At 40.6% G+C, this 14,238-nt stretch overlaps 3 protein-coding genes across 3 annotated transcripts; all 3 read right to left on the bottom strand.

Moving 5' to 3' along the window:
- Positions 1-145: 145 nt before the first annotated feature.
- LOC124199868 (xaa-Pro aminopeptidase 1-like) lies at positions 146-3,844 on the bottom strand. The gene is made up of 16 exons (XM_046595845.1): positions 3,454-3,844; positions 3,139-3,334; positions 2,978-3,059; positions 2,737-2,916; positions 2,521-2,632; positions 2,339-2,449; positions 2,029-2,269; positions 1,848-1,968; positions 1,642-1,788; positions 1,470-1,572; positions 1,286-1,396; positions 987-1,220; positions 854-922; positions 708-784; positions 536-631; positions 146-460 (listed from the first exon to the last, which is right to left on the bottom strand). The coding sequence occupies exons 1-16, from the start codon at positions 3,476-3,478 to the stop codon at positions 233-235; spliced, it is 2,133 nt and encodes a 710-aa protein (XP_046451801.1). The 5' UTR covers positions 3,479-3,844; the 3' UTR covers positions 146-232.
- A 287-nt stretch (positions 3,845-4,131) lies between these two features.
- LOC124199865 (inter-alpha-trypsin inhibitor heavy chain H4-like) lies at positions 4,132-8,275 on the bottom strand. The gene is made up of 13 exons (XM_046595841.1): positions 8,064-8,275; positions 7,801-7,987; positions 7,546-7,724; positions 7,373-7,483; positions 7,180-7,294; positions 6,988-7,120; positions 6,738-6,913; positions 6,468-6,671; positions 5,461-6,408; positions 5,291-5,390; positions 4,648-5,039; positions 4,416-4,573; positions 4,132-4,328 (listed from the first exon to the last, which is right to left on the bottom strand). Exons 2-13 carry the CDS (start codon positions 7,939-7,941, stop codon positions 4,235-4,237), a joined length of 2,751 nt encoding a protein of 916 aa, XP_046451797.1. The 5' UTR covers positions 7,942-7,987; positions 8,064-8,275; the 3' UTR covers positions 4,132-4,234.
- Positions 8,276-9,049: 774 nt separating this feature from the next.
- LOC124199866 (inter-alpha-trypsin inhibitor heavy chain H4-like) lies at positions 9,050-14,175 on the bottom strand. Its single transcript, XM_046595842.1, has 16 exons — positions 13,955-14,175; positions 13,700-13,878; positions 13,527-13,637; positions 13,334-13,448; positions 13,139-13,271; positions 12,891-13,066; positions 12,620-12,823; positions 11,605-12,558; positions 11,435-11,534; positions 11,060-11,364; positions 10,807-10,961; positions 9,830-10,701; positions 9,624-9,762; positions 9,419-9,536; positions 9,294-9,337; positions 9,050-9,220 (listed from the first exon to the last, which is right to left on the bottom strand). The coding sequence occupies exons 1-12, from the start codon at positions 14,099-14,101 to the stop codon at positions 10,584-10,586; spliced, it is 2,697 nt and encodes an 898-aa protein (XP_046451798.1). The 5' UTR covers positions 14,102-14,175; the 3' UTR covers positions 9,050-9,220; positions 9,294-9,337; positions 9,419-9,536; positions 9,624-9,762; positions 9,830-10,583.
- Between the last annotated feature and the right edge of the window lie 63 nt (positions 14,176-14,238).

Consider the following 14,238-nt stretch of genomic DNA (forward strand, 5'->3'; position numbering starts at 1 on the left):
AATCGAAATAATTACTAAAATTAAAATTAATTTATTTATTATTTTAAAAAATGACGTAAATATTTCCGTTTATTTTAGACTCACGACAAAAGAGGTTTTTGTTACAAATGTGCTACATTGTGATTGAATTTAAGTGTAACCACTATTTGCTATAGTACATTAACTTGTATTGCACTGCATCAAGTTCCATGATGCTTCCACATGTATATTGAGTACACTAACACTATTTGTCTTAATTTTTAACAATATAATAAGATAGTAAAAGTGAAATTAAAACCTGTGCCAAAATTCCCACCCCGATGGGTTTGTTCATAGCAGAAGCATTTCCTGAATCAATAGTCAATTGGAGTGGCTCTGTTTGGCTCATAAGCCAATTGTAAGCTCTAGTTCTTCCTTGTTTCTGCATTTCAGCTCCAACCTTCTTACGGATCAGCGTGTAGTATTCATTTATGTTATCGATCTGATGACACACATTAATGATTAAAAATCAATACGATGCACGATCCATCACTCTCTGACAATTTGTTGATTATACCTGACCATCGTTCAGCATGTCAATTTCAATTAACTTCCTTTCAAAAGGTACTAAAGTTACTGCCTCAAAGCGAAAAAATCGGTCTGGAAACTCTGTCTGTCATGTCAACCGTCAAACAATATTAATTAAAAAATCTTTCATTAATAAGGATAATAATTTCAAATTAAATCACCTTAAAAGTGGTATTGACCACACGCAGAATGCTTTCGATACGAATTCCAAAATCTCCTGCCTTATAATAGCCGGGCTCTATTTTCCCAATTTGAAATTATATTATTATTTTGAACTTGAGAACAACAAAACAAAAATTATTCAGACCATCAGAAAAGAAGTAATTTTCCTCAAATTTGCTTTCCACTGAGCTGCCAATAGCAACACGCGTTGGACCTTTTAATATTAAAAATCTATTGATTATCAACAAAATTATTTTGATTCAAATTCTGTTACGTACTTTCGTGAATGCTACCGAAATGTCCTATCCCGTGTCCGGTACCGTGGAGGAAATCTAGCCCTTGTTCGAAAAGAGGAGCACGGGCTAATACGTCAACACGTCCGTCTTTAGAAGTTCTAGGGAACACCAGACGGGCAAGATCCAAATGGCCCATGAGTACAAGAGTGTAAGCTTTCTTTTGCTCGGCGGTCGGGGTTCCGAAGTGTAGCGTACGGGTTACGTCGGTTGTACCGTCTTCGCAACACAAAAAGTGTGTGAGCTAGATAAAAAGAGTATTTGTAATAGTATTTAAAAATTACCATAATACTGGCCACCCGAATCCAGGAGGAACAAGCTAGTGTTCCCAATGACCTTGTTAGTCTCTGCCGATGGAGAATAGTGAATGATGGCACCGTTGGAACCATATCCAGCTAAATCAAAAATTATTATCACACATTATAAGGATGGGTATTGCTAATGTGTAGTGATTGGGGTTATTCGTACCGATGGTAGTAAAACTTGCGCCTTGATTGACTTTCTGTTCAGCCCGATATTTGAGGAGCTCTGCGCTCACTTTAAGCTCATCCCAAGCCACACCTTTCGGCACCTGAGGTTCACAAATGAGGCGATGGTTAACGGTGAATTAATACAGAATCACGATTTGTATGTAATTTACCTCTTCAACCATTAACGATATGACATCGCATAGAGCTACAGCGTCTTTTAGGTGAGCGTTCATCATACCGTCTGCTTCAACTGCGTTCTTCATGGCTTTCATCATCAATACTGGCGAGGTTTTCAATAACCTCTTTCCTTCCGGTATCTACAAAAATCATCTTTTTTTAAGTTTGAGAATTCCATAATTATGGTAAAGATGCGTACAGCATTGTAAACGGCGTAACTTGATCCTCCCGTGTAGACAAACTGACTAGGAATGAGGACCATGCTAGCCGATTCCGCCAGTCCAGATAATTCAGCCACGAATTGATTATAAGGTCGTTGACTGTGAATGAAAAGCACATCAGTATAAAGAGAACAATTGAATTTGTCATAAATCACTTACGTAACACCGGTCAGATGAGTCTGCATTTCAGGACTGTTAATCTTATTTGTATCGGCAAAAAGGACGAGCTTATCCATTGAAACGTACATGTAGGCCAACGTAACTGGATGATTTGGCACATCGAAACCTCTGATATTGAGCAACCAGGCAACTTCATCCAGCGCTGTGATGACTAAAGCGTCAGCACCTTGTTTAGGCAGCTCCGCTCTTAGCCTTTCTACTTTGTCCTGCCATGACACACCTAATTTCACCACGCATATTATCATTCGTTATTTCTTTGCGGGAATTCCAAAATGAATTCCAAAATTACCCGAATAATTTAAATGAAGAACGAATCCAGGTTTATCGTTGAGTGGCGGTCGACCAGTGGTCCAGATAGCATCGATCAAATTAGTGAGCAATGGTTCAAACTTGATGGGCGCTATAAAACGAGATAATAAGCGGATCAAGTTAAATTTTTACGGGAATAAATAAACCTTATCAAATGCGTACCCAGTTCTTTCTCGTTGCTTTGCCAAGTGGTTGTGCCGATAAGCGTTGGATCAGCGGCCACCACGTCGCTGTCAGCCAAGACCTCTTTAAGCCATCCCGTTATTGATGGTACCTTCAAAGCAATAAAGATATGCACTATAGTATTATATAGCGCAATAAAAGCGCAGACAAATCATGAGTTCAATAAAAACAGGTACAAATGACCACACTAAATACCTCAGCTTCGCCTTGCTTCATTAGGATCCAGTTGCAGTCGAGCTCATTTTCGGCCTGCAGAAAGTAACGGCCGTCAGTCCAGACGGCCGCAGCATCTTTGGTGATAACGGCCGTTCCAGCGCTGCCACTGAGGCCGCAAATAAACTCTCGTCTGTGATCGTGGGGGGACACCTCTTCTCCCTACGAGAATCGAATGTTTGAAGAATTTGCATCGACTGCATAACATTTCATTTGAACTCACCTGGTGGGCATTGTCGCTTGTGACAATGTAGGCTGAGACATTGTGGTAAGCCATTTGTTCCCGGAGATCGATGAGTCGTTGTCTTATTAATGCAAAAGGATTAAATTTCAATTCATTCCTAATCTTGCATAACAAGTTGTGAAGTTTGTCCAGACACTTACGTGGTGTTGACACGGTTAGGTGAGGGAATCGCTCCTTGTTTGCAACCCGGACGTTCGTTCACAGTCGGTGAACGTTTTCTTACCAAGTGGGTGCCGATTGAGGGCACACTATCCCAGTCTCCGGCATTTCTCAGTGCTACTGGCCCACTTTCAGTCAAATTCACCAGCACCACCATAAAAATCCCCGCAAGTAAAACTGTATTTGAATTTGAAAAAATAAATAAATAATAAGAAACATTTGTTATAATCAAAAGGAATTTGGCACACAGTTAAACGTCAAACGTGAAAGTGTAAAATCAAGAGTGTAACAGATACCGAATTTTCCCGAGTCCAGTGTCATTTCTGTAAGTGCAGGTTCTCACAGCGTCACACCTTTCACCGACAGGCGAAGAGTTTCGACTAGAGGTTTGCTCTTTGTTCCAGTCAGGTTTTATTGTATCGAAAAAGATTTCGATGCGCAGCAGTCTTTCGGTTAGCTTGTTTGCGATGACTTTCAACTGTACACTGCTGTGCCCTATCTGTGCGCGGAGTGTTTGCTTGCTATATCACTAATATCAGTGCATAGCTAAAGACACCAAACAACACCCCAACGGTAGCAAAAGTTGAACTTGTTATCATCTAAAAAGTTCCTAATCTTTGAATTGACAATAATAACCAGCTCAAGCACTATATAATCCTCACGCGCACTCGATATCAACAGTACAAGTTCCCTTGGTCTGTGGCTGCTCAAAAGTTATAATTTTACGAGATGATTTTATGAATCCGCACGAACTGCATTTTACAACAGTAATACCGTGTGGCATTATTCCTTTTCCTTTGGTGAGAGTCCAGTACATTTGAGTTACTTCACATTCCGCTTGAATGTTAAAATATATGCAGGATTGTTCTTCAGCGTGATCTTTCATTTTCAGTGCGCTTGCGCTTGCGCATCTCATTATAATTACACGTCAAAAATAGATTTTTCATATGATATTTTCTAGTATTGGGGCGAAATGATTTTCCATTTCTGTATTGCATACGCTGCTATTAGTAAAGCGTTTACAACAATTAATACAATTAATTCGCCATCATAAATGAAACCGCAACGACTTCTAGCTCAATTTCGGACCGAATCCAGTCGTACTGGTTGTATCTTCAGGACCACTGGGAGGACTTCTGGGCTGGTGTCATCACAGCAGATACCGACATATCTGAATGAACGAAAATATTCACATTACATAAGGTGCAAGAATCACAAGAATGGACAAATCAAAATTCTAAAAAATGAAAATGCTTACTTGTCATCAATAATGCAAGCGGATTGGGCGTCCACCTCCAACGTGTTATACAAAGTAGAGATACCTCGCACGTACTTGGAGCACTCCCAAATTGACATGCAAACAACGTGAGCGGAAGGAGTCTTGCACCACTTTTCGTTATCGGAAGACTCGGATTGCTACGAGATCGGTATAGAAACAAGAAATTATTTAAAAAATTGATTTGCAAATGTTATGAATTCTAAAGATTTACATTCTCATTTTGCCATAAAAGTTCTCGGCTGTGGTTGCCGAATAGAACTTTAACATGAGTCTGATTGCGGTCAAACTGCTGGATCCATTCTTTAGGAGAAAATGGTACGGATTCACCCTGAGCTACTTCAGTTACAGCTTCCGCAACGATTTGTGTTGTTGTAACAGTTGTTCCGGGCTGGATGGTAGAAGTGGGCAATGGTCCTCGCGTCGTTGTGCGGGGAACTGAAGCAACATTCATTGTCGACAAAGAATGTGGCATATTTATGGGTATAGCTGATGAACTATGAGGTCCAGCAGAAACACGAACGCCACCATAAGGACTAGCTAAAAAGCTAGAAGGTCCCTTCAAACTGACGCCTGTCAAGGACTGAAACTGAGTCGCAGCAACATCTGAAAATGTTAAATAACACGGGCTGTTATTTACGAGCGATTAATCATTGAGCAATAAGGTTTCCAAAAGGAACTACATAATACAGTAGGGCGGATATCGGCAACTGCTATTAGCTATTATTTCACTTCTATTTAACAATTCAGTTTACCGTTAGGTTAGTAAAAATACCAGGTCTTCATTTTTTTTTTTTCATTATCGAAAAAAAAGCGCGGAAGATGTATAAAATCATAAATGGACATCTTCAACATACCATCAATTGTTTGAGCGTCCGCAGGACGGAGATCAGCCGCAGTCGCTGTGCTATTGGGTTTCACAACCACCAGTGATGTCAGAGGTGTGACGAAATCATACTGTTGGCATTAAGATTAAGAACATTTAGTAGTAATTACTTTTTATTTTGTCTCATAAGATAAAACTTACCGTAAGGGAGAGATTCAGGGCCTTTTCGTTAATTTCGACGATTCTCTTGGCATCGTCGATAACTTGGCGTTTCCTCAACATGTCTTGGATCGTCATGTACGCCCAAATCTTTTCCAATGAAAAACTCTTTTTCGGCTTCGTAACAACAGTGACATTAGGGGCAGCTGGAACTACGATGTCGGGACAGTCCCATGGTGTAACCGGTGGGGCACAAATCCTCACGATAGGACTAATATGGGGAAATAAAAAGGAACCACTGACTCCGGTTCCACTGATGGATGCACTCAAGTTGAATTTGGGATCAATCCGTCCAGCCACCACGAATTCGGTGCCTTTAAAGAAGTTTGGCACGTTGGTCTCGGTGACGTCATGTTTTACCGGCCCGTTGTTGTTGTAAACAAAGTTGACATTGCTGAGCAGCGGTGAGGCCACTTCGTCGAAAAATCCTTTCAGCTGGAGGGTGGCGTCAGCAGCTTCGTAGATTTTTCGTGCGAATCCGCGATTTTGACTAGAAATTTTCGTCAAGAATTGGTAATCGGTGCCCGTCCCAAAGGCCAAACAGAAAATGCTGACGACATCGTCGCTGTTGCCTTTGCGGACATTTTTCAGAATTTCGGTCGTGTCAGTGACGCTCGCCGTGGGTTCGCCGTCAGTCAGGAAGATGATGATGGGCGTGAGACGGACTCGTGATTGAACCGACTGGCTGTTTTTAAGGGCCAGCAAAAGGGCATCGTTGATGTTGGTTGAAGAAGAGACTTCCATTGCGGCCACAAATTCCTTGGCTCGTTTGACGGATTGTTCCGTTACGGGATACGCCAAAATGTCGTCATAGGGTCCGAATTTCACTTCCGATTCATTATTTTGTGGCACAGCTGTTGCGTCTTCTGGCGGAGAGTTCATATAATAATATGGATCAGGTCCCTTGTAAGGTTTCCTCAAATCCCATTCCTAAATTATGCAAAAATGTAATGAAATGCGCAACGATTTTTGTTTGTGATGGAACGAACCGTGACAGCCGAAGAAAATTCGACAACACTGAAAATGTCCTCGTCCTTTCTAAGTTGATCTAAAATGGAATTCATGGCTTGTTTGGTTTGCTCAATTCTTGTTCCGACCATGGAGCCACTCGTGTCCAGCACGAAGATGACGTGTTTGGGAAGCGTCGGCAAATCAGCCGGGACAAAGAAATGGACAAAATATCCGTCGACCACCTAATTTGACATTTAAAAAATGAAATTACTTCAAAGAAATAAAATGTGAACATTTTGTTTAATTACGTGAATTTCTCCTCCTTTTTTTTCAATGGATGATCGATCAACGTCATATTGCACGACAAACTGCCCCTGGAGTCCATCCTTGGAGATTTTAATTTGCTCGGCCTCTGTCGGCTCGTAAACGACACTCACGACGGTGGTTTCGTTTGTGCGGATGATTTGGGCTATCTCGTTCTCAGCTGCAGTAGATTTACAATTAACATGTAAGTTTAAACAAATGAATAAAGAAATGTAGTGTTAAAGTTAATCTTACTCGAATTGTGATCTTGTTCAACGTCATTTCCGCGCAATTGAGGGACGGCGATTTTGTTAATGGGAAGTGTCTCGAATATGTTGACACGAACGCTCATTTTCGGTACAACTGAGCCCGGAGTGACGTGAATCGCCTATTGAATCCACCAAATTATTTAGCTGTAAAATCAATTGATTAAAAATTTGGTTTTACATGTTCGTAAATTCCTTTGCGTCGAGACAGCAACTCCTCGTACGTCAAATTGAAAAATATTTTCTGCTCAGGTTCAATGTTAACTGACACGGTGAATTGATTGGCATTGCGAGCACTGCGATAATTAAGAGATGACATTCATCAATTTCCGATTATTAACAAACTAAAAAATAAATAAAAGATAAAAATTTACTTTGCGGTGACTTGAGCGGCAGACTGTCCCGCATCGACGGCACTCTGATATTCTTCTTGTGCTTTCTCCTTTTCTTTGACACTGGCTTTGTACTCTTTCCCGTCAATTTCCCTGTTAAAATGTCCAAACATGATTTTACTATAGCTCTCAAAGGTTTGAATAATGCAACTTACATCAAGAAGCCGGAAATGAATGCCGTTTCTGGCAGAACAACATGGAAAGTGGCTTCCTGAGCTTTTCTGGACGGATTGGAAACTTTTGACGTGACTTTGGTCGAAGCGTAGCGAAGCCGAATGTCGGACACAATGTCCATAAAATAAATTCGCGGTTGAGTTTTTTGGACATCTTGTACCTTGATGGTAATATTACAAAATGTAATACTATAGTTGGAATTTGGCCAATTAACATTTGCCGTTCTTATAATTTACCTCTTGTGGATTAGTTTCAGTTGCGCTTTTCACGTCACGTCGTACGACCCATGTGGGTGAAGCACTTGCCAGCATCAGCCATAGCTGCAGCAAGACTAAAACTGCTGCCAATTGAGAAGGAAGTTGCGAAACTTTCGCCATTGCTGTACGTTTGCGAGATGTTGTTCGGCCGGCACCGAACGAATGACTGTCACAGACAACCAAGAAAATTCTCCTCTTATGGCCAACGTGGTTTACGTTTCTGCTAGTTGTTTTCTGTTTACCTTTCTTCTCTTTCGTCTTTGGAAAACACTGAAGGGAATTTTTTGGTCGTGTTGGCTCTCGGTTTTTCCCATGGTAAATCCCAAGTGATTCATGAATTGCTAATTTTCAATTCATATGTGTCGCACATGACACAATTCGAGAAATGGGATTAAAAGACACCTTCCACGCTATTACATTTTCACCAACAAGTTTGACGCAGTTAAAAAGCTGAGGTCTCTAAAAGAACAACTGGCACATTTAAATTTAAAAAGTTTTAAAGTTAAAAAGGGCGTATTTTTGTGTCTCTCACGAAAGTAAAACCAACGGGCATCAAGGACAACACATGTTGTCACGTTGTCAAGTTCACCTTGGGCTGAGAATTAAAGAAAAATAATCAATTTTTTAAAATTTGTTGTATTTTTCTTGTATCCATGCGGAAAATAAAAATAAAGCTAATTAATGAATATCCATATTATAATTCAAGTTTTTTTTTTTGTGTGTGATTCGCCCAAGGCTGGTACTGCGAAAAAAGTCGTGAGCTGAAAATAATAATTTTAACTTGTTTTTCGCTCCTTCAGGGCACCTGTTTTAGCGGTGAATAACCCCAGCAATGTGAGGCGGAGAAGACGCCCATGATTGAAAAAGATTGAATTGCGAGTTAAACTTTGCGAATTTCCTAATAATAACCGGTTTATACAGCACTTTGAAAGTGAGTCAATGGAAAAGGCGCAATTCATTATGCTTTTACTGGCGGGTGATGTCTGAGGCGTTTGAACTGTATTTGCGTGTTCTGGAAAATCCCGCAGTGATTGTGCAATAAGAAAAAAAACTCAGCAAAAACCCACTGATCAAATCTACATCCTGTTTGTGAGATTTTTAGGGTCAACAATGAAATCACAAAAGATTATTTATTATATTAACTACTCGATTAATTCATGTTTAAAAAAAAAGGCCAATGGCGCACTATTATTCAAATTACGATTCAGTCGTCCTTTTTTTTCATTTCTCACGATATCGTGCATCTTTTCTTCTCTTTAATCTGAGATCGATGTTTCACGGCTGCTTTGGCGGCTTCCTCAAAAGCCTGTCGGAGGTTTTGACCCGAAAGAGCCGAACATTCTACAAATGCGTTTGCATTCATCTGTCTGCTCATGGCCCTTCCCTCTGCTGTGCTAACCTGAAAATTTTAATTTGACCATTGGAATTTATGAAATGGATCAATTTGATTTCCAATCCAATGTTGTACCCACACAGCTGTTGGTTTCGGTTAAATCTCTGAGGTCGATCTTTGTGGCTATAAAAACGAATACATATCCGAGAAAATGTATACCACATCAATTGCAAAATACAATTAAACACGCAATAGGAGACTTACCAACGACGATTCTGGGAGTGCCAGGCGGTAGATAATGAGAAGCCAAAAGAATAAATTCTCTTAGCTTCATAAAAGATGCTCGATCATCCACCGCGTAGCAAGCTACCAAAGCAGTAGTCTATTATTGATTTGAATTTAATGAATTAATGTATTTTTGTTATTTAATAGTAATAAATAACGGGGGGAAAATATTTTAGGAACTAACGTTGAGGCATTGAAGAGGGAAAAGACGTTCAGACGTGAAATATTCATCGAACGAGTTCAGGAACGTGTCACGCAGCCTGAAAGGGTACGAAATTCCATCCACCTGGATGTCTTGGACTGTGTCTTCCGTAATGGTAATCCTTCGTATGTACACAAAACTGGTAAATGTAAAGGCAATAAAAAGAATGGCATCAATATGCAGCCTACCGTTGTAGATCATCACTCAGTTGGGTGGAATCGAATCGTCCTGAATTGTAGGATCGGAGGAGCGATGTTTTGCCAATGTGACGAACACCAATAAAAGTCAATTGTAAATCTGTTGCTCTTCTATTCCCTTCCATTTTGTTTTCTTAAGTAGAGAGAAAGCCATTCCGATATTGTATACTACAAGTGAGTGTGACTATAGATAACGATCACCATGGTAACGCGTCTGGCGGCAAGTAGATAATAAACACGCGCAACAGTCATATAAGAAATTTAGAGATTGAAACGTTAATGGAATTTGAAATGACGAAAGATGCCCGCCGGCCTGTGAACTAGTCGTGTACGATCAAAAGTTCACCTTTATCTACTGAATGAAAACAGACACTGCGCTATAGCTGAAATGATATATGACAGCCATCGAAATAATTTTGTTTTTTTCACGAGCTATCTTGAAAATAAATATGGAATGCAATTGAACTGCGTTGTATTCTCTGCCAAACAAATTAAATACAGGAAGCTGAAGTAAACCAAATTAATTACGCACATCCAGGTTTTATTCCTATTCACACCTGCGATGAGCTTATTATTGACGTTAACATTAACAATGGTGAAGAGCCCTTTTATATAAACGAGCGCCATATTTCAACGAGTGAATTACATACTGCATATAGCAAGCCAAAAATTGAACAACAATAATCAAGCACTTAAGCATAATGGCATCATCAAAACGACCAAAGCTAGAAAAATAATTACGATTTTACAGGTATAACGCACCACCATCACTTTGGGATTCAAGGTTTTCGGTCACTTCCTCTAAGGCAGCTGTATTTTCGAAAGAGGGTGTCTTGGTTAAGTCACAGCAAACACCGACGTACCTAAATGATTTACAAAGATTGCGGCGTTAATTATTAGGCCTACATGACGTGGTGTGGCTTGAAACCTATCAAAGGGATCAAAAGCCATTTTTAAAATGCTCTTACTCTTTCATGCCGTTTTTAATAATGCAAGCAGTACTGCCGTTCGTGATGGATCCCCTTAACAGATAAGTAGAGACAATTTTGGAACACTTCCAAATTGACTTGCAAACAGCGTGAGGGAGTCGATTCGCGGAACAAGATTCGTACTCGTCATCCGGCTAAACGATCGTCAGAAATAATAAGCGTAATAACAGACAGTGAAGGTGATGAATCATTTTTTTTTTTTTTTTTTTTTTTTTTTAATTTTAAGATTTACCAATTCGTCAGTCCATAGGAGATTGAAAGTTTCATTGCCGGATGCGATGTTAACGTGGGTCGCATTATGGTCAAATTGTTTGATCCAATTTTCAGGTTTAAACGTTTGAGGTTCCAGCGTCTCACTTTCCACTGTCCCATATTCACTTTCTGGAGAATTCTCAGTCGCCAATTCAAAACTCTCGAGAGCTGGAACTGGAGCTAATGGGCTCGAAAGTTGGGCGAAATATGGGGGAAACCCTCCAACTAGAAACGGGGGCGCCGGCGCTGCTGATAAAGCGTAAACTGGCGATGGTGCACGAAGATCTGATAATTTAATAATAAGATAATATCCAATTATTGATCATAAAATCATAAATTGACAACTTCAACATACCATCAATTGTTTGAGCGTCCGCAGGACGGAGATCAGCTGCAGTTGCTGTGCAATTGGGTTTAACAACCACCAGTGATGTCAGAGGTGTGACGAAATCATACTGTTGGCATTAAGATTAAGAACATTTAGTAGTAATTACTTTTTATTTTGTCTCATAAGATAAAACTTACCGTAAGGGAGAGATTCAGGGCCTTTTCGTTAATTTCGACGATTCTCTTGGCATCGTCGATAATTTGGCGTTTCCTCAACATGTCTTGGATCGTCATGTACGCCCAAATCTTTTCCAATGAAAACCTCTTTTTCGGTTTACTAACAGTGACATTAGGGGCAGCTGGTACTACGATGTCGGGACAGTCCCATGGTGTAACCGGTGGGGCACAAATCCTCATGATGGGACTAATATTGGGAAATAAAAAGGAACCACTGACTCCGGTTCCACTGATGGATGCACTCAAGTTGAATTTGGGATCAATCCGTCCAGCCACCACGAACTCGGTGCCTTTAAAGAAGTTTGGCACGTTGGTCTCGGTGACGTCATGTTTTACCGGCCCGTTGTTGTTGTAAACAAAGTTGACATTGCTAAGCAGCGGTGAGGCCACTTCGTCGAAAAATCCTTTCAGCTGGAGGGTGGCGTCGGCAGCTTCGTAGATTTTTCGTGCGAAACCGCGATTTTGACTAGAAATTTTCGTCAGGAATTGGTAATCGGTGCCCGTCCCAAAGGCCAAACAGAAAATGCTGACGACATCGTCGCTGTTGCCTTTGCGGACATTTTTCAGAATTTCGGTCGTGTCAGTGACGCTCGCCGTGGGTTCGCCGTCAGTCAGGAAGATGATGATGGGCGTGAGACGGACTCGTGATTGAACCGACTGGCTGTTTTTAAGGGCCAGCAAAAGGGCATCGTTGATGTTGGTCGAAGAAGTGACGTCCATTGCGGCCACAAATTCCTTGGCTCGTTTGACGGATTGTTCCGTTACGGGATACGCCAAAATGTCGTCATAAGGTCCGAATTTCACTTCCGATTCATTTGTTTGTGGGACAGCTGTTGCGTCTTCTGTTGTTTCTTCTGGTGCAGAGTTGAAGTAATAATGATCAGGTCCCTTGTAAGGTTTCCTCAAATCCCATTCCTAAATTATGCAAAAATTTGATGAAATTTGCGCAACGATTTTTGTTTGTGACGGAACGAACCGTGACGCCCGAAGAAAATTCGACAACACTAAAGATGTCCTCGTCCTTTCTAAGTTGGTCTAAAATGGAATTCATGGCTTGTTTGGTTTGCTCAATTCTTGTTCCGGCCATGGAGCCACTCGTGTCCAGCACGAAGATGACGTGTTTGGGAAGCGTCGGCAAATCAGCCGGGACAAAGAAATGGACAAAATATCCGTCGACCACCTAATTTGACATTTTCAAAATGAAATAACTTCAAAGAAATGAAATGGGGGCATTTTGTTTAAATTACGTGAATTTCTCCTCCTTTTTTTTCAATGGATGATCGATCCACGTCATATTGCACGACAAACTGTCCCTGGAGTCCATCCTTTGAGATTTTAATTTGCTCGGCCTCTGTCGGCTCGTAAACGACACTCACGACGGTGGTTTCGTTTGTGCGGATGATTTGGGCTATCTCGTTCTCAGCTGCAGTAGATTTACAATTAACATGTAAGTTTAAAAAAAATGAATAGATAATTGTAATGAATTTAATCTTACTCGAATTGTGATCTTGTTCAACGTCATTTCCGCGCAATTGAGGGACGGCGATTTTGTTGATGGGAAGTGTCTCGAATATGTTGACACGAACGCTCATTTTCGGTACAACTGAGCCCGGAGTGACGTGAATTGCCTATTCAATCCACCAAATTATTATTTAGCTGTAAAATAAATTGATTAAAAATTTTGTTTTACATGTTCGTAAATTCCTTTGCGTCGAGACAGCAACTCCTCGTACGTCAAATTGAAAAATATTTTCTGCTCGGGTTCAATGTTAACTGACACGGTGAATTGATTGGCATTACGAGCACTGCAACAATTAAGAGATGACATTCATCAATTTCCGATTATTAACAAACTAAAAAATAAATAAAAGATAAAAATTTACTTTGCGGTGACTTGAGCGGCAGACTGTCCCGCATCGACGGCGCTCTGATATTCTTCTTGAGCTTTCTCCTTTTCTTTGACACTGGCTTTGTACTCTTTCCCGTCAATTTCCCTGTAAAAATGTCCAAACATGATTTTACTATAACTCTCAAAGGTTTGAAAGATGCAACTTACATTAAGAAACCGGAAATGAATGCCGTTTCTGGCAGAACAACATGGAAAGTGGCTTCCTGAGCTTTTCTGGACGGATTGGAAACTTTTGACGTGACTTTGGTCGAAGCGTAACGAAGCCGAATGTCGGACACAATGTCCATAAAATAAATTCGCGGTTGAGTTTTTTGGACATCTTGTACCTTGATGGTAATATTTTAAAATGTAATACTATAGTTGCAATTTGGCCAATTAACATTTGCCGTTCTTATAATTTACCTCTTGTGGATTAGTTTCAGTTGCGCTTTTCACGTCACGCCGTACGACCCATGTCGGTGAACCACCGACAGTTGCCAGCATGAGCCATAGCTGCAGCAAGACTAAAACTGCTGCCAATTGAGAAGCAAGTTGCGAAACTTTCGCCATCGCTGTACGTTTGCGAGATGTTGTTCGGCCGGCACCGAACGGATATCTGTCTTGCCACCAATGAACTTCATGCGTATTTATAGTCTAAAGTCTAAGCCACTTTGTTATTCGTGAACATTCCCCCAAGGGTGAAAATG

The sequence above is a fragment of the Daphnia pulex genome, chromosome 8, assembly GCF_021134715.1.
Source record: "Daphnia pulex isolate KAP4 chromosome 8, ASM2113471v1".
Lineage (NCBI taxonomy): Eukaryota > Metazoa > Arthropoda > Branchiopoda > Diplostraca > Daphniidae > Daphnia > Daphnia pulex.